This window comes from Crocodylus siamensis, chromosome 4 (assembly GCF_052110815.1).
Source record: "Crocodylus siamensis isolate JL-2025a chromosome 4, ASM5211081v1, whole genome shotgun sequence".
Classification (NCBI taxonomy): Eukaryota; Metazoa; Chordata; order Crocodylia; family Crocodylidae; genus Crocodylus; species Crocodylus siamensis.
Genome location: NC_143398.1, coordinates 156,538,315 through 156,559,718, shown reverse-complemented (window position 1 = coordinate 156,559,718; position 21,404 = coordinate 156,538,315). Strand labels below are relative to the sequence as shown.

At 47.2% G+C, this 21,404-nt stretch overlaps 1 protein-coding gene across 3 annotated transcripts in view; it reads right to left on the bottom strand.

The window, feature by feature from the left end:
• ACLY (ATP citrate lyase) overlaps positions 1–21,404 on the bottom strand; it is a 56,884-nt gene that overhangs the window by 18,554 nt on the left and 16,926 nt on the right. For 2 of the 3 annotated variants that reach the window (XM_090044418.1, XM_090044421.1), the window contains exons 2-10: positions 18,901–19,072; positions 16,418–16,540; positions 13,708–13,770; positions 12,705–12,895; positions 11,598–11,677; positions 10,449–10,583; positions 1,953–2,067; positions 1,206–1,342; positions 595–656 (exon numbers count right to left, since the gene is read on the bottom strand). In XM_090044418.1, coding sequence (XP_089900544.1) covers positions 595–656; positions 1,206–1,342; positions 1,953–2,067; positions 10,449–10,583; positions 11,598–11,677; positions 12,705–12,895; positions 13,708–13,770; positions 16,418–16,540; positions 18,901–19,059 — 1,065 coding nt within the window. In that variant the 5' untranslated portion in view covers positions 19,060–19,072. Of the gene's footprint in view, positions 1–594; positions 657–1,205; positions 1,343–1,952; positions 2,068–10,448; positions 10,584–11,597; positions 11,678–12,704; positions 12,896–13,707; positions 13,771–16,417; positions 16,541–18,900; positions 19,073–20,483; positions 20,506–21,404 lie in introns of those variants that run through there. The other variant, XM_090044419.1, reaches the window with a different exon arrangement.

The window sequence follows — 21,404 nt, the reverse complement described above, 5'->3', positions numbered from 1 at the left end:
AAAGGATGAATAGTGAAGAGACTGGTAGGCCAGGGTGTGGTCTAGGAATCTGGTTCCAGGAAGTCTAGGAGAAAACCCTCAGGAATGAGAAAGAAAGTAAGAACAACCATTTTGTGTATTGGAAACAATTAGCTAGGTATGTGTGGAAGTTTCCAGGTAGACAATGGAGTAAGAGAGCAGAGCATGAGCTGATCTTCTGGAGCCAATCAGCTTGGGATTGCTGGACTCTCCCTCCCTAACCCACTTGTAATTGTAGTTACCATGTGGCCCTGAATAAGTATTGTCACATTGCTAACTCGCATGTAGTTTGTATTTTGTTATAGCATTTTAAAGTGTTTGGTTAAAGTAACTCTACAACTGCTACTGGCTTTTAGATTTTATAAAAGCATTTTAGCTTAATTACTGCCATGGTCAGTCACATTCCAACACAAAGCAAGAATCATAGCATGCACCCTGGCCAAGCACATGCTCCAATCCTGGCCCAGGGGGACAATCTCTGCTAAGACTGTCAATAAAGAAGCCCAGCTGGGAGCATATTTGTAAGTAGCTGGCACAAATCTGTACATTTCCTAGCATTTCAGAATATCCTGTTACCTTGAACGTGGCCGCCACATTGGTGAAGTTAGCAATGCTGCCTCCAATGATCAGGATTTTTCCTTAGTAAACAGAGAAGAAGAGACACTATTTAGAACATGGCATACAATGTACTTCTTAAAACTATGAAGCAGCTAAGGAGTTGTGAACAGGATCCACCAGTTCAGGCTGCTGGCAACAGCCCAGCACAGATCAGTTGTCTGGAGTCTGCATCATATTTGATAAGAGACGTGTACATCCAACAGCAAGCTTTCTGATGAGAGCCAGAGACTACTTGCACTTCTGCCCTTTACACTACAAGAGACACTGGATTTTGTCAGGGAAAGCAGATGTGACAAAAGAGGCCCCTCATTCTTTCTGCAGGGTCACGATAATGCATCTCATGCTAAAAGGCTTATACTACTTATGCCAACACTATACTTCAATAAGCTGTTCTAGACAAGTCCAAAACCAAAAACAGCTCAGATTTATCCAGACAGCATTTGGGCTGATACAGCAACATACCTGTGCTCTTTATGTTGGCCTGGAAGAGCTCTGTTTGCACTGTCACAAGCAAGAATGCATGACACCAGAAGGATTGCTAGAGTCCAACATCTTACACCTTTACTTACCCTCAGGATGCTTCTCCTGGGTCATGAGGGAGAGGATAGTCTTAGCATAATCATAGGTCTGCTGCTCACTTGGGGCTCCAGAGTATTCCCCATAGTTTGCCAGTTCGTTCACGCCCCCCAGGTCACAAATGGTATCACTGTAATAAAGAAAGAATGTTTGGCACTTCTCAGGCAGTGCAGAAATGTGCAGAAACCATTGGCTCTACTATTTCCTGAGGATGAGGTTGATTTCCCCATAGGGGCTAATGTGACTATATTTCCAAAGGAGGGAAACTTTATGACTGTCACAAAGGTAAAATTCAGACAGTTTCTTTCTGCCCTTCCAAACCAGACAGAGATCAGAAGAACACAAGCTGAGCCTGGCACCAGGGATCCTATCAATGGGACTGATAGTCTGCACCTGCCAGTCTGGAAGTAGGAAAAGAGGTTCTGAAGTACAGTGTGGGGAGGTATGCTGGAAGAAAGTCCTACAGAACTGGGCTTAGGTTTCTCCCTTGGGCGCTATTTTTAGAGCATGGTGCATTACCTGCCACCAGAATGAAACTGTACTCTGTTCTCCATCAGAGATGCAACACATGCACTATACTCAAGAAACACTTCAGGGCAACACATCTCAGCTCAGGCCAAGTCCCAGCCACCTGCAACATGGAAGCTGCTGCTGCTGCTCTAGGCGAACTTCCCCTTTGGGCTTTCACATCGGCTTTCTAGGGTCAGAATCCTTCTCTTTAGAAATCCTACACTTAGTACCTGTAGACCACAGATGCACCACCTCCAGCCACCATGGTCCAGATCCTTCCCTTTGGGTTGAGAAGAGTTAGTTTCAGGCTGGCTCCACTCTTTGCATCCAGATCAGCAATGTAGGCTTCCTGAAGACAGACAGAAGTTTTAAAATTCCCCCTTGCTATTTTTTTTCCCAGGTTAGTGAATGCATCCTCCTTGTGGAGCAGGTTGGGGTAAAGCTGCCAGGCTTGATGTCCTGATGTTCCAGCTCACCTGAACTAAGGTTGGATTTATAGGAGCTCAGCACTTCTGAGAACCAGAACAACTCCTGTCCTAGTGTCTCCTATAGCAGGCCTTGGAAGCCTATTTTGACTGACCAGTCTATCTGTATTTCCAACCCATCTAACTACACCCCTTAACAGCCTTGGCAGGACTGTTCTTTATTATATCTATGATAATAAAGCTGTATGATAAGTAAGGCTGAAAGAGACCTCAAGAAATCATCTAATTCAACCAGGGATTGAACCTGAAGTTATTAGAGCCACGCTCTTACCAACTTAGCTATGCTCTTCAGGACTTTGTCCAGTCCTGTTTCAAGAGAGCTAGAGATATGAGCATTTGAGGAACACCTACCTGGGGGAGTTGCATCTCACCACTGGAACCAGTGGGAAATGGATTAAAATTCCAGCCTGGGAGACCATCAACCCCTCCCACCAACCAAGCACTTCCATTACCAAAGAAACCATGACAAATGGAACCAAAATAAAACCCAAACAGGAGTTTGCACTGACGGTGGAGCACAAGCACCAAATCTCATTACTGGACATGGCTTTCCTCCCAGCCCCCAACAAACACCAGGTCGATGGAGCAGAGTTTGGCTCCCCTTGATCCTTATTTATGGAGATCCTACCCTCTAGGAAATGCATGTTGTTTTATTAAGCCTATAACCTGTTTGTCCCTCACATTTATAAATCTGGGCAGGAGGTCACTGGTAAACAACTGAGCTGCAATTTTTTTTCCCCTTAGTGCTTGCTCTTGCAAACTGTAAGCTACTCACTTAAGACAGGAGTCAGGACTACTCACAAAGGAACTTTTGGAGTGCTACCAAGTCAGCTACAGCTTGACAAGGCTGCATCACCCCATTACATTTCTATCAGAATATCCCGTGTCATATCAAGGTAGTCAATTCACTTCACCATTCATGTCACATTTTGGAAGCTCTGAGGTTTCCATGGCCCCATAGACCAAAATTGCAAAAAAGAGTGTTTTCCAAAACCAGCCCTTTGTACCAAAATCAAAACTTCTGACAGCTGCATCTGATGATTCAGACCAGGTCTGACTAAGGTCAGACCTGGTAACCAAATCAGCCAATGGTTTTATTCTCTTTCTACCTATACTACAGCCAGAGATGTAATGACAGGAAAAAACAAACAAACCACTGCCCCATCTAGCAGTGAGTTCCTTTAGTGTTGTGAAGCACTGCTGTAACAAGAATTCATTAGCAATCTCAAGGAACATGCAGACATAACAACCTTCAGAGTGACTTGCAGGTGGATGATTCAGACTGAATGAAATCAAAATAATCTACTCAAGTGCTAATTGAGTTAAGTGCTAGCATCCAGCAAGCTACATGGGGAGAAATATCTAAATGGATTTCTTGGCCACATTACAAAAAACCTTTCCCAATTTAAGAAGCATTATGTTTATTAAAATGAAGGTACTGCATAGAAGACAAATCCTCCTCGACATGCCAAACCCAAGCACCTGACAAGTCACTGCCTGATTAAGGAGAGTGCATCATGTCTGATGGAACTCTAAGTCTGCTACGAGCCTCTGTACGCAGAATCTGCTTTTACAAGGTTGGGTACAGACATTAAAAAAGCCAGAGGTGGAAATTGATTTAAGTTACCTGGTTTTCTGTACATGGCGTAGTTTAGACTGGCAGTGAACAGAACACACATTCATCCGGGGGGTGGGGGGAGGGGGAAGAAAGGCTGCTTTAGACTGGGTTCTGCCATTTTAAACCAGTCTGTGTGTGATTAACAGTTGGTGTGTGCTCTTCCTGGATGGAATGAAAAGTAAAGTAGCCAGAGGCTGGGCTGGGCTGCATGCAAGACAGGCAGTCAGCGAAGATGTAAATTGAGGAGTCAATGGGTGAGAGATGGGGGAGGGAAAAAGGATGAATAGTGGAGAGGCATCTGGGGAGTCAGATGTCAGGCAAGTTATAATGGTGTCATAAATCCAGTCTCTATATCTAGTCCATGATTTTTAGTATCAAGAGAAAATCGGACGGAGGGATGGTGATTGTTGAATTTCTGATGGAACTCAAAAATCAGAGATTGCAGGTTTTCAGTCCAAATGATGTCATTGACATATCTTAAGTACAGCAAGGGTTTGATGGTGCAGCCCTTTAGGAAGTCACCCTCCCTCCATCCAACTTTCTCTTGAATACTCCAGCACCAACATCTCCTTTTTAGACACCATGATCAGTATCCAGAAACTCACAGACCAACATACATATCTGCACAGAACCAGCAATCACCCTAAACACACCAAAAAAGCTGTAATATACAGCCAAGCCCTCAGATACCATCCAATTTGCACTGAGGAGAACACCCGGGGTTGCCACCTCACCAATCTTAAAAAGGCTTTCACCCAACAAGGACACCTCCAGAGAGATAGATCGCAAGTTTGAAAGAGCCACCCGGATACTAGCGCTGTGCAAAGCTTCGACTTAATATTCGATTGGACAAGTATTCGACATATTCGACCTTGAAAAGTCAAAGTCGAGTCGAATCGACAGCTGGTCAAACAGCTGCTGAATCAAATACCCGAAGTTGAAAATTAACAGCACGGGTCAAATATTCAACTTGCCTATGCTGGATTCCCTGGGGGGCCGGAAAAAAAAGGAAAGTAAGGGGAGGGAGGGGGAGAGGGGGAAGGAGTGCTTTCATGACTGACACGTGTGGCTGGCCAGTGACCTGTCAGCATTCTCTGAGGTCCCTTCCAATCCCAGTGCTCTGGGGGAGGGCCAGAGAAAATGCAGAAAAGGCAGCAGTTTCTCAGCTCCCCTGCTTTCTGCCTTGGGGTCACTTTGAGCTGCTGGTGTTCTCCAGCACCTCTGCGTGAGACCACAATGGCTGGAAGCCCTGATCTTCAACAGATTCCCTGCTTGCAATGCCAGCAACAGGGATTTCTGAGAACTTGGTGCTTTTACTTTATAACTACTTTTCATATTAGTTTATGCTCATATTGGATAGGGTTAGTAGTAGCCTAGGATCTATTCTATATATAGGAATTTAGTTTATAGATATATTTCTTTATACATCATTCATTCTTTCCACTACACCAATGCTTCTCAATATATTATCTACACACACACATTTACATAACGCCCAGAAATCTAACCTGTGGCGCACAGCATACTTCGAGGTTCCAGTTTACCTATGAAGGAACACATTATGAAGCAGGGTGGAAAGGCAGGCAGCCACACTGGCCAGCCTGCACAACGGGGAGCAAGGGGCGGGGGGTCACAAGCAGGAGAGCTGCAGTTTCTCCCCCCACCAAACTCAGACACAGCCTCTTTCCTCCCGCTACAAGGGATGAGGCTGCTACAAGCAGTAAAGAGAGGGGAGCAGCAGTGCCACCAGAGCCACTGCCTGTGCCTGAGACTCATGTCCAGACAGCAGCCACCACCTCTCCCACCATAACTGCAACCAGCACAGCAGCACACTCCACCCGTGTCACTGCCTATGCTGAGCCCTCCAGTGCCAGAAGAGCTGGCACTGGACCTGGATCTCAGTGCCCTAGCAAGGGAAGTTCTGGGGAACACTGAGGGCAAAAGGGACCAGTTGCAAATGTGAGCAAGATCACTCAGAGCATTGGGGAGATGCTTGCTCTGGATGGCCAGCACTTCACCTTTGTTGAGCGGCCAGGGTTCAGGCGGCTCCTGGCACTGCTGGCTCCATCCTACCAGGTGCCCACATGCACCACCTTCAGCAGGATGGTGGTGCCCTCCCTATACGAAGCATGCAGGGAGCACTTGAGGGAGGAGCTGCACAAGGCAGGTCCGCAGGTGACCGTACACTTCACCTTGGACATCTGGAGCAGCCGGGGTAGAGATCATGCGTACCTCTCCCTCACAGGGCATTGGTGTGGCCAGTCAGGCTGTCGGTGGGCTCTCCTTCACGCCAACGTGATGGATGAGTCCTGCACAGCAGCAGAGACAAGGGGGCCATGAACCGCATGGTGCAGGGGTGGCTGAGCGTTGGGCAGGCTGAGCTCACTCGCGGCTTCATGGTCACCGACAATGGGGCCAATATGGTCAAGGCAGTCCGTGATGCCAACTTTGCTGGTATTTGCTGTGTGGCACACAATTTACATCTGATTGTGATGGATGCCTTGGAGGAAGACAGGGCTGCCGGTGATGGCGCCAGCAACACCAGCAGGCTCGTTTCCAGATGCAGGAAGGTGGCAGGCTACTTCCACTGGAGCATCGAGGGGGGCAAGATGCTGCGGGACAAACAAGCAGAACTAAATGTCCCGCAGCACAGAATCATCCAGGACGTGGAGACTTGGTGGGGCTCCACATACCTGATGCTCGAGAGGCTGGTGGAGCAACAGAAGGCCATCCATGAGCTGGCCTTGCTTGGGAAGATTGGGATCAGCGGCCCCCTGACGAAAGCCGAGTGGGAGACCCTCAGTGCTGCTGATGCCTTCCTCAGCCAGGTGGCCCCCATAGTGAAGGAGCTCCACAGCCAAATGGAAAGCTTCCTGGGGGCCAATGTTCCTGGCTGGGGCAGGCCGCTTTCACCAGATGTGCAGGCACTGGTGATGTGGCTGGAGGAGGGCCTTAGGAAAAGGCTTGAACCCTTGGGGTCCAACACAGTGCATATGCTGGCCGCCATCTGTGACCCAAGGGTGAAGGGCACCATATGAGGCAGCGAGACACTGAGTCACTGGAGGGGGGTACTTATTAATAAAGTGACGGAGGCGGAATAGCAGAGGTGGGGGAAAGTGGAACAGGGGGATCCACTGCTTGAACCCAGCCTGCCATCCACGAGCCAGTCTTCCCCTCCACCACAGGTGCTGCCAATATGGGCTAAGGCCATGGCAAACATTAGGGGGTCCAGACCCATCAGACCCCAGGATCAGGCAGACAATCCTCACACTGTGGTGTCTGCTTATCTTGCCGAGCCTGTGGAGCCCCTGCACTGTGACCCCTTGGCCTACTGGGCACCCCACAGCCCAATGTGGTCAGATCTGGCCACAGTTGCCCGGGAATACGTGTCCTGTCCACCAACCAGTGTGCCAAGCCACAGGGTGTTCAGCATGACTGCAGATGTTGTGACACACCACTGCACCTGCTTGGATCATGCTTTGGTGGAGCAGCTGGTGCTCCTCAAGGTGAACCTCCTGCTGCTGGGGTTCCCCAAGCTCCAGGTGCAGATGGAGTGAGTGCCACCCTCCTCACTCCATCTGTATCACGAGTTGTCTGTCAGCAGCCTAAGGTGCAGTTTCCCCCAAACCCCTGCACCTATCACCGTGAAAGTTGGCAGGCTTTGTGGGCTCGTCAGGGGCTAGCAAGCCTGCAGTTTTGAGCTCCCTGTGGCTTTCCACACAGAAGTCACAGGAGGTTCTCTCAAGAATTTGGGGTGCTGTTTGCGGCCAGCAAACCGAAGCAGGACCCGGTTTAATATTTGACATGGCTGTCGAATCGAATATTACCTGCTCTGCACAGCCCTACTGGATACCACGTGAAGAACTGCTGCAGAAGAAAACCCCCCACAAATTGCTGGTTACGACATATCACCCCTCCCTTGAACCTGTACGGAAAATCCTCAAACAATTTCAACCCATACTAGAAAGAGACACCATTCTTACAGAGATCTTCCCAGAACCATCAATGCTAGCCTTCAAACAAGCACTGAACCTCGCTAACCTCACCACCAGAATCAAACTTCCTCAGGCCCAGAACATACCCAATGGATCCAGACCATGCCATGACAAGTAATGCAAAACCTGCCAACACACCTCCACCACCCCCACGATTACTACACTCCACAACAGAGCCATCAGGATTCCCGGATCTTACAGCTGCACCTCCAGAAATGTAATACATCTCATCCAATGCACCAAATGCCCTGATGGAAAATACATAGGAGAGACCAGACAACAACTGTGCACCAGAATGAACGCACACTGGAAACCTGTCAAAGACAGGAATGCCCAGTTACCTGTGGGGCACATTTCTCACAAGACAAGAAACCCACTCTCTCTCTCCAATCTCTCAGCCCTGATCCTCAAAGGGAACTTACAAAACACTTTCCAGAGATGAGCCTATGAACTCCAGTTCATCAACCTCCTGGATACTAAAAATCATGGACTAAATTGAGACATTGGATTTATGTCACATTATAACCTGCCTGACAGCTGACTCCCCACATACCTCTCCACTATCCCCCTTCTCTCTCCCCCACACCCAGCCTGTCTCTCACCCAGACTCCTCAATCTACATCTTCACCGATTACTTGTCTTGTATGCAGCCCAGCCCAGCCTCTGGCTTCTTTACTTTTCATTCTATCCAGGAAGAGCACACACCAACTGTGGAAACTTCCTCAGCCTGACAAAGGGTTTTTGACCCCAAAAGCTTGCTTAACATTTTTTCCCCCAACTAATTAAGTTGGCCTAATAAAAGATATCAGATTCACCCAAAGAACCTCGTCTGCCTAAGTCAAGGGTAGGTAACCCTTGGCACATGTGCCAGAGTGCAGCACAAAAAGGTATTTTGCTTGGCACATGCACCTCAGGGCAGACAGCAGGAAAGCAGCCGGGGCTGCACTGCCACAACGAGGATTGGGCCCCTTGTAGTTCCCTGCCATCCACCCTGGCACACCAACATCTAACAAGTTAAGGTTATGGGTGTTTTTGGCACTATGCCTAAACACATTGCCGAGTGCTAGTTTAAGTAATTTAGGAGCACAAGCTCTGTTGATTTTCATGGGAAAAGCACTTTCCTAACTCTTAAAATGCCTACCACAGATTCAGCTCAACTTTGCTAGTCAGCACCTGGCTTCAGCAGCAACTATTTCAAGAGGAAAATTCTCTCTTCAGACTGAGGCCCCAGCCTTCAGGTAAAACAGCATTTCTGTTGCAACTCCAAGATGAAGGATTATATTTTATCTTTCTGTAAAATCTGAGTGGCTATTAATGCTAGCAGCAGCACTATCCTACAACAAGCACAGGCAGATTAACACATGGGCCTACAGGGTGTGGGCCCAGGCCCGGATCCGGGAAACGGCAGGTTAACCCCTGCAGGCAGGCAGCATTCCAGCCTGCAAGGGATCCTATTTTGGGCTGCCATGAGTGGGAAACAGGGGTGCCGTGTGCATGCACGTGGCCAGGAATGCAGCTGGGCAATGTGGAGAGCAGCTCCATGCAGCCAGATTTATGGAGGGGAAGGGGCATGAGAGAGGGAACATCAATACCCCTAGGCTCCATGGTGAGGGGCAGCAACTGGGGGCACTTCCCACCAGGGCAGTACATGGAACCCAGAACCAGAGCAGGGAGCAGGATGGAGCCACTAGCAGTTGGTCCAGGGGATGTGGGGGGGGGGCATATCCCCCCGATTTGTGTATGGGGCAGATGCAGGCTGCTCGCTCAGCGCTCTCTGCTCTGTTCTTTGCCCCAGGGGCCCTGCACCAGCCATGTGTCCCCTGCCTGCCCAGCAGTGCAAGGCACAACTTGCCACCCCACTGCTGCCATGCAGGCAGGGAGTGCGCAGCCAGCACAGGGCCCCTGGGGGCTCTCCGCTCTGCTGCTTTTGCCCAAGCCCACAGTGCATCTGCCTTCACTCCACTTGGCTGTGCCCCACTCTGGCCATGGTGTTTTGGGGGGAGGGGCGGAAGCAGGGGCAGGCATGTGCCACCCCACCCCCAGCCCAGCTGGGCCAATTCAGCCTCCTCCACAGGGCATGGAGGCCCATCCTGCCCTTGGCAATGACAGCAGCACCAGAAGGGGAAAAGGGCCCCTTACCCCCCCTGGGAGTCCCCCCCACTGTGGTGTGGGGGGCATCCAATTTTATTCTTGCCCCATAAATCAAATCTGCCACTGAACAGGATATGGCAGAGAAGAAGCAGTGATTTGCCAACATGGCAGGCGCTGCTCCACAATATGGTCAATATACCAAAGCAAACACAACCTGGTGGTTTACTTGCCATTTACATCTATGTGGTTAAATTTGATCCTCCATTTATACAAAGTAAGCCCAAGGATGATTCAACAACAATGAAAAACAGCCAGAGCTAACAGCATTGTTACTCAAATGAAGCCACCAGGGATTTATAAGCAGAGGCTGTTGTCTGTCTTCTTGACTTAGGCACTTAATGCTGACCGTGTGAACTGTAGTGATGGGCTCACATCAGGTAGAATGGAAAGCCCTAGTTGAATCATGAATGCACAGACTTATGTGCATGAAGAATGGGCTCTCATGAATTGCAATTTACAGAAGAGGGGATTCTTCACTTGCCTCTGGATAAGCCTCCCTGCCAAAGGGAGGCGGGAACTCCACATCCCCCCATTTCACTTTGCAGATGTAGTCAGCCGTAGCATCAATCTTTGCAGCCAAATCCAAAATGTGGACGCCATCTTTAGTCACAACTGTAGTTGAGAAATGCTAAAGTTAACCTTTTCCTAGTATCTCCTAATGCAAGTATATTAACATCACCCTTTCTGCACTGGCTGAATACCCCATGATACTTTCTACACAGCTTTACACAAAGCAATGACCTGTTTGTTTATTTTTCCCCTCTTTATTAATCACTTTAATGAAATTCAGCAAACAGACAGAGCCAGCACAAGGCCTACAGAATGCTAAGGCCAACTAAATTATATGGGGGTGTGATTCCCCTATCCATAGCTTAGTAGACACTGGAAAGATGTTTGCAACTTTCTTTGATACATATTGACAATGTATTCTTGCAGAATATAACTTACGTCACTATTCCAAGATACAACTTTTTGGCTCTGGAGGCCAGATGAGTGGCATTGGGCCCATTTTCAGGCTGGATTGAGCCCAAGGCCCTGTGCTGCCCCCTCTCTGCCCCACGTGCCAGGATTGGGTCTTGGGGCCCTGCATTGCCCCCCTCACCTGGTCCTGTGCAGTGGGATCAGGTGTCAGGTCCAGCATGTAGGGTTCAGAGATTTGGCAGCAGAGGAATGGTAGGACCACTCACCCGCCACTAAATTTCCGGACCTGTGAGAATCCAGCCCCATGGGGCAGACAACACTGCCACGTCTGGAGGTTGGAGTACCCCTGCCTTAAGAAAACTTTAAAAACCTACAAGAAAACTGCAGAGAAAAATTTATCCAGCACTTGCATAAGCTTCAGGAATCTTTCCATTACCTTCTTGAAACCATTCTGCCAATCCCATTTATTTTTCTTTAGAGACTTCTGTCATCATACCAGAACAAACTACCCACCAGTCACATCTTCAGCATGCTAGTGGATTCCCTGCTTTGTTATCCAATGATTTGGTAATCCAGTTAGATTGGCAAAGACAGACATATGTAGTCCCCAACTTTCAGAAACACATTAACTACTCAAAGACAGCCCATAATAAATACTACTATTAAGAAAAAGAATCCTTTGCTAATTCTCCCCAAAAATATTACCTAGTGGATTGATCTCCAGGTATGTGAAATACAGGTCTTCATAAAGGTTGAAAAGGCCAGATATGAAGCTAGCCAGGATGCTGCAGAAAAATTAAAATACATAAATTCATTAGAGCAGGCAGACACACAGCAGGCTCTGTACAGCCTGTTTTCATTCTTTTATCATCTTGGCATGTCATATAACTACTTTGCATCAATTTCTTTCATTCTCATTCATCTCTGCAAGAAGATGCCTGGGTGATGATGATTCAGGAAGGTCAGGCAGTGAATGATTCATCTAATTAGACCCCCCCTCCCCCCAAAAGAGCTGCTGAGAAAGAATTCTCAAGATTGAAATGGAAAAAAAAAAAAAAAAAAAATCAGATGATGACAATCTGTTTAAATCTCATTAGGAAGCAGGACACTCTCCCCATGTCTCTCAATGACAGATGTACATTTTCAGAACTAAAAATGTCAGAAGCTACAATAGGGAAAGACTGGAATATACAAACACTGTAGCTAAGAGCGTGAGGAGGCGTCTCTTCAAGGAAAGCCCCTCATGCTTATTTTCATTGTTATAAATATAAAAGTGAAACCTAGTTAGTAGCTTCTCCTTTAACTAGTTGTCTCATAATTTTTGAGATCTACAAAACCATTTGCAGTAAGCTTCTGGACCATCAGATGCTTGAAGTAGCTCAGGTAGGACAAGCAGTTGTCCAGCAGTGGGTGGCAAACTGTGGAAATGAATTCAAGTAGCTCTACCTTGCAACAATCCTCTTTGTACAGAGTATGAATTTTATAAAGGCCTCTTCCATCTCAACATGCCAGAATCCTAGCAGGGGAGAAGTGTTTCCCCCAGAGCGAAGGCTCACTACAATGCAAAACAATACCTTTGCACTTCAGCAAGAAGAAAAAACCCCCACAGACCAGGTCAGATTACTTGACTTTTTCCTGATGCAGTTCACATCCCTTCCCATAGTTATAAATAACCAAAAGAAGGACATTTAAGAGGGAAAAAATTGGGATCACATATACCAAAATGTAGAGGACTTGGGAGAGCTTTGGGGATAGGCCACAGGCAGGCAGAATATCAGGAAGAGGGTGGTGTTATTATGCATCTCTGCTTACTCTTTCTTGTCCTCTGGTGCATGCACCAGGAGGTGCTTCTTCACATCGGACTCAGTGAGCTTTTCATTCACCCCCACAAGCAGCTTCTGAGCTTTGGCATCAACATCTCCCACATCCACACCCCCTTCATGGTGGAAAAGCACACAGTCCCCCTCACGGGCAGCATAGATGCACACATAGAATTCTTCCTCCTGCAGCACAGATCCAAGGGATGAACATTATGACATGCTGGTCAGAGGCACTGGGGAACAGCCTAGTTAAACTTCAGGACTGCCCAAGTGAACCTATTGAAACACCCAACCCAGGATTACCAGGTATCCCTCAAGATGGCTCCATGCACCCCACAGAACTCTACAGAGGAGTACATGACATCCCTTGCAGGGGAAGCCTGGGGAGACTGCAGGACCCAATGTGCAAAGTCCTGCTCATCTCAGTGGGAGCTGCTGTGAGCCTTGCAAGCCAGGACTTGTCACATCTGTGGGCAGATGCCAACTGCTCCCCTTTTCCACAACCTAAACTACACATCTCAGGCTCCTGTTAAAATGTCCATCTTAGCTGCACAGAACAGGGCCCTACTGTTGTAGAGTTTTAAAACACTTTCTAACCAGCTTCTCAGACTACAGGGTGAGAGGGCAAAGCCACTTTTTCCTTCACCTCCTGTAAGCCACCTCCCTTCAGCATTCTTTCCTCTCCATGCTCGTCAACACCGATTTACAGAGCAATTTACTATCCTTTCTCTGTCAGTCTGATCCCTCTTGTGCAGAGGCTCCTTTTGGTGGGCAATAGAAGCAGCCAGCCATGCTACAAATACATCTTTCTGCTGAGAGTCTGAAGCTTCATATTACTCAGTTCTCAGTAACAACATACATCAGTGTCATCCCCCTCCCACAAATGGCATGCACCCAAGTGTCTGTTTTTTCTACTTTTTGGAGCATCAGATTGGGAGTCACAGGTCAATCAAAGATGACTATACTTTCTACAGCGCTTTAATTGGCATACCCACCTGCTTGTGAGGGACGAAGGGTTCAATCAGAAAGTTCTTCAGGATTCCCTTGGCATTAGCAATCTGTTGATAAAAGGCAGGGAGACACCATTAAAAGCCCGCACAACATCTGCACCTATGAAGGGGTAGAAAGAGGCTCCGAGAAGTCACTAACATTGAACCAGCTTGAATCAATTTTCCTGCAATCTCTTAGTTGTTAATACATATCTGAGGAAACCAGGCTCTGCCCTCTCCAGCAGAGTGGCAAGTACCTTCATGGCTACAAATATCACTAAGCTAGCCCATGTCATCTCAACATTCATGTCAAGGGAGACTGTTCAGAGATCAGATGCTCTCATTTCTCCATGATCTGTCTGTTCTCAGGAAAGCTGGCAAGCCAGGATATTTTATATCACCTACAAAGCCCATCTTCCTCCTCTCTGGCAGGAAGATAAAAGTCACCCAAAATTCACCCCAATAGTTCTCAGCTATTTCCTTTCCCAGAAGCACATTTCCAAAGGTTACGCTCAGTTCAGTGCTAAAAAGCAAGCCCCAAGATAAGCAGCATATACCTCTCTCTGTGGGAAAAGGCATAGCCTATAAGGTTATTGATGGCACAGGGGAACCAATCTCAAATTTTCTGACTGGACATCACTAACAGGCAATTTTCTGAAGGGCTTTAATAACAGAACAGCCAGCTTCTGTTATTGCTGTTGTGCCTTGATAGTCTACACCAGCTGGGAAAGCACAAAAAGGTGTAAGCACAGCTTCATTCTCAGATGGCTGGCAAAAGTTACAGGCCATTAACAAAGGCCATAACCATCTCCCCAGCAACAGGGAGCAGACAACAGGCTATGTTCAGGCAAGACAGACTGTGCAATAAATACCCAGAAGACTCTCTCACATCATCTCAGCATTAAAGTTCAAGCAGCAGCTCTTAACTAGGGCTCAGAAAAACAGGGTCGAGGGAAACCATGCCCCAAATATGACAGGCTCACAGGCAAGGCGATAAATAATAGTAATTCAGGAAAGGGTGGAGATCTGGCTGCTCTATCCTAGTCACTATTTAAGTACCCCAGCTGTGAACTTCAGATAGCACTGGTGTCTACATTTGGTCTTAGATTGGTGGTTTTCTACCTAATGCTTTAACAGTGGATGGATGCCTTCATCCCCAAGCCATTTTACAGTTAATTTTTGCTTGTGAAGGGAACCAGGACTGGAAGAGAAGGACTACAGGTCAGGAATGGGCAGTGGCACAGCTGCAGACTGGACATGTGTAAAACACCTGCCTGCTTTGATCTAATCCTTGCTATCAATCTGCCACTTTCACATCCCTGGAAATTGCTTTGTTTTTGGCAGGGGTGGTGGGGAGGGAGATCAGGAGAAGGGACAAAAAGAGGAGAAGTACATCAGATCTCCCAAAAGCCTGATGCATGCGTTAAAAAAGGATGCCTTCCTTGATTCAGTTAAATGGAGCTTTACTCTGAATGATTTTGGAACTCCAGTGCACTTACAAAAACAGGAGGGAGCTCTTTAGTAGATGCATGGTCACAAAGGAGCCCTGCAGAGCCCCTGCATTTAGAGGCAGTTGATGCACTGCTCTCAGCAGTTATTTCAACACTCTTCATTTTGCCAGGGAGCAGCCTCACAGGACAGTGTTGTGCATCTCCTTTCACAATGCCTTTCGGGAGCTGCCATGCTTGCTCTGTTGCACCAGTTGCAAATTACTCACAGTAACAACAAGCTATCTGCTTCCTCGAGGCAACAGACCTCCATAAGCTCCTGACAAGCAGCAGCTGAAGTGGCAGGCATTTTTTTATCATTAGTATCAGAGAAGTGTTCCCAGGAGACTAAGAATTATGAGGCAGTGTTGTATTAAGATACAAACTCAAATAAAAAAGTCATTTGTCAGTCAAAGCGCAGTGAGAGATGCACTGGTTGGCAACATTAAGGGAGTGCTTTAATGACTCTGTTTTTATACCTGTCCTGTTACAACAATGTTGGGTACCAACAAAATAGAATACTGTAGTTGCCCAGCTGCAGACAGCATTCACATTAGCATTTACTGGCTTCCAAGGCAAGGAAGGGATTTTTAGAATTAAGTGAGGATTTGCAAGGAATTCACCCCACTTTTCTACTGACAGCACTACATGCCACCCCTGATGACTAAGCCTGCTAAGTCAACCAGACTGGGCCAGGGGTGCTCAACCCCCAGGCTGTGGAGCCATGACATCCACCCAACAGGGCTCCCCACGGGTCCAGAGGTAAAAATTGATGGGAGGTAAGATTTGCCACTCCTCCCCTGCAGCCAAATTCCCAAGACTTGTGGGGCCAGATCAGGGCCAGACTGCCTCCCACTCCTTTTCCCCATGCAACCAAATCAGGCTTACCACCTGGATCCAGCCTACATGCAGACCAGGCACTGGGTCATCAAGGCCATGGGGCAAAAAGTTTGAGTACCACTACCATCAGTCTACCAAAGGGTGGTTAATTACTGACTGGAGACATGCACAAAGGCCAACTCTCTTCTCACTCAGTTCTTTGTTAGTGTCAAGTTACTATCTTACACTGATGCAAGCCAGACAGACAAACCGGCATCCAGTAACTAATGCACTAATCCTCCTAGATGTCAGGGTCAAAGCAGAAACTGGAAAAAGTAGTGCAGATGACCTTCTACCCCTTTGCTTGCACATGTACTGCTAGAAGCTCCGTTACCATGGCAGATACCCACCGTGGTTTCTTGTCCCAGCCGCTGTTTGAGCCAACTCTTCACCTGATTCAGGCTGAGGTTAACTCCGACCAATCCAAGCTTCCCACGCCGTTTAATTAACTGATCCGGCTTCACCACCAAACACTAGAACATAGACCGAAAGGGATCAAGGGAGGAAAATAATTACAAGATTTGGGTTAACAGAGGCGCTCCTTACAGATAAACCTGAACTTCAAGTAATTTCCTTGCAGCAAATGTCCTAAGAGACAGTGTTTATTCTCTTGGCTGGCATCTAGTGTCCAACAGCTGTTAGACAAAATGCACCTCCAGAATTGACCTAAGACAGACACGTTAGGAGATTCCACCTCCTTCACAAAAGGAACCTCAAGAGACCATGGTCACATACACTGGGGTGTAAACTCAGCTGCTGTGCTGTGAAGTGTGGTTCTCGCATAGTGGGCCTGAAAGGAGTCAAACACAGCTTTCTGGGGAGTGTTATGGCTGAAATAGAAACACTAGGATGTCTGCCCACAACTGGAGTATTAGACTGACTGAATGAAATCTTGAGAATTCAATTAATGGGGGGAGGGGGGCAGGAAAAGACACAGGACAGGGACTTTTTTTCTTCCCTTCCCTAGCTCTTATGCCAAGTAAATTCCAAGCAGGTGGTTACACTCCAACAGGGATTCCTTTCTGATAAAGAATTTGTCTCTCTCCTTGCCCTGAACTGTTTCAATTTGTTGCTCTGTCCCATTATAAAAGCTGCCTTGTTTCTCCTCAGATGTGGCAACATGTCAGCAGAGGGTGAAGCCACACAACTTGTTTTGGGAGCTTCAGAATTGCTACAGTAGCTGTTCTAATGTCATGGTCAAAAGGGGATGTGTCCCACTACTTGCTTTCCCCAAGAGCCCACACTGGACAGAGCTCACTATTTCTTTAATTCTGGTGCCTTTTGCTGCAGGAGTTCACATTAATTTAAACCCCCCCAGCAAGCAACAGCTCATAAGAGACTGCCACTGAAACATGAAATACCAGACACTAAGTATATGTAATTTAGCATCTCATAAATAAGGCTCTTTTCTCTGCTGTCACCACATGTCTGCACATGAGAGTTGCTAATGTCAAGGATAAGGGTGGAACAAGTAGGTTATTGTGTTTCATTCAGCTGACAATTGCACTCTATAGGATGTCTACAAAGAGCTGCACCAAAAGAAGTGCACACATTAAGCTCACATGGGTCACTTTTCAGTGAGAACTGATCACCATTGGGATGCCTTTCCTCTTTGGGACAGCCCCTTTCCCATCCACCTAGAATAACCACTATAGCAACTTACAGTGTAGACCTACAAGCATACAGAGCTGTAGTATAGAATATGATAATAGCAGGGCCCCTTTGTTAGGCAGACACTAGAATCTCCTAAACATACCTACCCACAGAATGGGTATCATCTGTAATCCTTTATGGATTCTTGTACACCTGAGAGAGATTGCTGACAATTTCCAGTAACTGACTTATGCAGTCAAGCAGTGAGCATTTAATTAGCTAGTGTAAGGCTGTAATCAATCAGTAAGAAAATGGACTACCTGGGACATTCATGTTCTGCTAACCACTGGCTTAATGAACTGGAAAGAAGCCAGTTAAAATAAACAAAGTACTCCAGAGAAGCTTCCTGCAGAAAATACACAGTAGGGACACACATTTCATGCTGGGAAGAAGAGCATCATGCTCACCTTAATGTTTTGTTCAGCTGCAGGAAATCCAGAAAAAAACAAAAACAAACAAACCCTACCTTAATCTATCTACTGAGAACTAAATCTACTCAGTGAAGGCCTGTCACCAAAACACTGTGAACAGACACTCCATCCTGGCCCCGTATATGACTATTTGGGTGAAAAGAGAGTGTTAGAGCAGGACAGTATCAGAGCAGTGTAAAATTACCGGGGACAAGGACTGAAACACCTTGAGTAGAGTAGTAACAAGACTGTCTTGTACTATAGTCTGTGGTAGGGAGTTTGTGGATACTGGCAACATCAGGTTTGGAAGATTCTCTACTTGCACCATGCAAGTTCTCAAATCAACATCAAAAGTCATGTTCCTTTGAAAAGGATACACCCCATCCCTGAAGCCAGCTTTCCCCCCCTCACAGCCTCCTCCCCACATCAGTGCCTCAACAGTCTACTGACACGTTAGCTGGCTTCTCCCAAAATGTTTCTGGCTCAGATGCATCACAGAAGGGCAGCCAAAGTGCAACCTGCCCCAGCCATCTTTAAAGTTTCTGTATGACCTACTCCCACTCAAACTGGAACCTTGGCCAGTCAGATAAGGGGGAAGAAAGGCAGGAAAGCGGGGACTTACAGTACGACTTGGAAAGTAAGATATTTTACCTCCCTCTCTGTTGTATTTGCCTGTCACTTGGAGCAGGCTGAACAACTTAATGGTTTGTCAAGGCCTCAAAAGGTCCTCTGATGAATGGTGCTTCAGAAAGGCAAATCATCACACTCACCTCAGTTAGGAGCCAGGGGTGATCTTGGATCAACCGATCCCAGTCAGTATCTGGCGTCACTCTGGCATACTTGAAGCGGTTCTGGATAGCTGAGGTGGTACAGATATATTTATAGAGGAACTCCTTCCCAGTCTGCTCAGAGATGGCTTTGGCCGACATGGCTACCTAGTCACTGTTTGAAAAAAAGATGACAAAAGGGAAGTCAGATTTGCAAAACACAATTTCTTCCAGATTCAACGTGAACACAAGAACAAGAGTATTCACTTAGTCCTGTTACCTACTCTGCTTTTTAGGCCCTGTCTTACCATAAGCAACCTACACAATTCAACTGATTAAGAATTCCTTCCCAGTGACCAAATTCCCCACTCCACCCAAATCACCCTAACCACCCTGAATCTTGGGGACAGACAAGAGCCTGCAAATGGATTCTGAGCACCTCCAAACTGTGTTGGGGGACCTTTTATAGCAGATGATACCACGAGGCCACATCTCTCCCCTTGCCAAAGTGCATGGACAAGGTGATCTGCTTGCATCTACAAAGGAACTCCCTGATTTGGGTTCATCACCACATGTTGTATAACACAGGTTCACACTTTTTTCAACCTGCCTTCCAAGAGGCAAGAACAAAAGACTTCTCCTTTCCCCTTTGTTTTACAACCCCAGTTAGGTTTCCAGCCTGCCCTGGACAGCGCCTGGTTAAAGTTCCCATTCTCAGTGTATTCTGAATCACTAGGAATCAAACACTAATTTCTAAACAGAAAAAAAAAAATGCCTACTGCAGGTCTTTTCCAAGAAACCAGAGTTTATGTCATCATATCACTTTATCTTCTTAAAGCAAAGCAGCCTAAAAGCAACTTTTCTGATCAGAATCAGATGCTTAACAACAGAGTCTCCCAGGGGAAATGGGTCTTTTTAAATAATTCTGAAAAAGGACTAAGGAAGATGATGGAAGTTCTTAAAATTCTCACCCCTTCTACCAGAAAGGCTCCCTTTACCAGCTGGAAATCCAGTCCTTCACAGACACTGGGCTCTATTCCTGGAGTTACTTTTCTTTGGATGCAACAACAAAACTTTTACTGTCACTATAAGTAAATACTTATCCTGCTAGTTTGCCTGCTACTGGACCCATATGCATGAGTCCCTGTTCTTATGATCTGCAGAGGTCAAATAGGTCCATTTCTCCTCTGAGGTTGGTCTGCTGCCTGACTTGCAGAGCCAAATCACGCACATTTATGGGTGTGATAGCAGCTTGCTTCACTGCTACTCATCTGAGTAGGAATCCTCTCACCAGAGAGGAAGGGGCAGCCGTAAGAGAAAGTATGGAGGAGAAGGAGAGGCAGAGCGATTCAGCAAGCAAGACTCTCCAGTTCCTTTTGTGGGAAGGAAAGACCGTCTTCCAGTTACCATGAATGAGAGCTTGTGAGGTGGAGAGGGAAAGGTTAAACAATGATAAGCAGAAAGGAAGGACATAGGAGACCAACAAGAGACGAGGGGAAAAAGAAAAAAACCCAGCAATTCAGACACCTTGTAAGGGCCTGGGTGCTTGCTGATATGCACATACCTGACTGGGAAAGCAACCATACCTGGCAGAAGGCAGAGATGATAATCAGCATTAGCCTGAAAATCTGCCAGAAGGCAAGACAGGGTGGTTGCCTAGAGACTGCTTCAGAGGCAGGCCCTTTCACATGCAACAACCTACTTCATCAGATGCCATTTGAAGAGTCTGCCATTCTTGTCCTAACAAACCAATGAAAAGCAGCAGCTTAAAAATACCAGTGAACCTATTCCCTGTGGCAATTCCTGGTTAATAATTACTTGTCCCAAGGTGCTGTTTCTCATCTTTGAGTGGCCAGGCTAGGAACATGCCTGGGAATAATTAGTGATCATTATAAATAATGACCTCCTTCCTTTGGGCCACAGAGCAGGGGGCAATATTTCAAATCAAATGAAGGTTTCTCTTTAGGGGAAAAAAAGATTGGAGCCTGCGGTGCCCTTCGTACAAATCCAAGGTCTAATTTTATTTTATTTTTTCAAGTGCGTGTGTGCGTGCGAGGGGTGTATATGCATGTAGTACTAAGCAGCGCTCCCCCAGAGGCACGCAGGTATGTGCACATGTGGGAGTATGTAAATGGGCGAGGTGTTTGTGGGGTGTGCAATTGTGCGGGGGGGAGGATATGGTTATGGTGGTGTGGGCATGGGACCCCCCCCCATAATGCATGCTCCTCCAAGCAGGTCAACACCCATCCTTGCCCTGCAACAGCCCAGAGCCCATGTGCCCTGCAGCACCTCCCCACCACTGCCAGCAGCATGCAGCCCCAGCTCTGCCCCATGCCCACTCCAGACTCACTCTCACTGGAGTGGATCAGCTGGAACCTGGGCACAGCCCTGACCCGGTCCATCCCACGTCTGCTTCACACCACCTGCCCATGGTATGTCCTGCCACCCCGGGTACTCAGCAGGGCTGGGGCAGCACGGTGGCTGGACTGCCTTTCTAGGCAACCCAG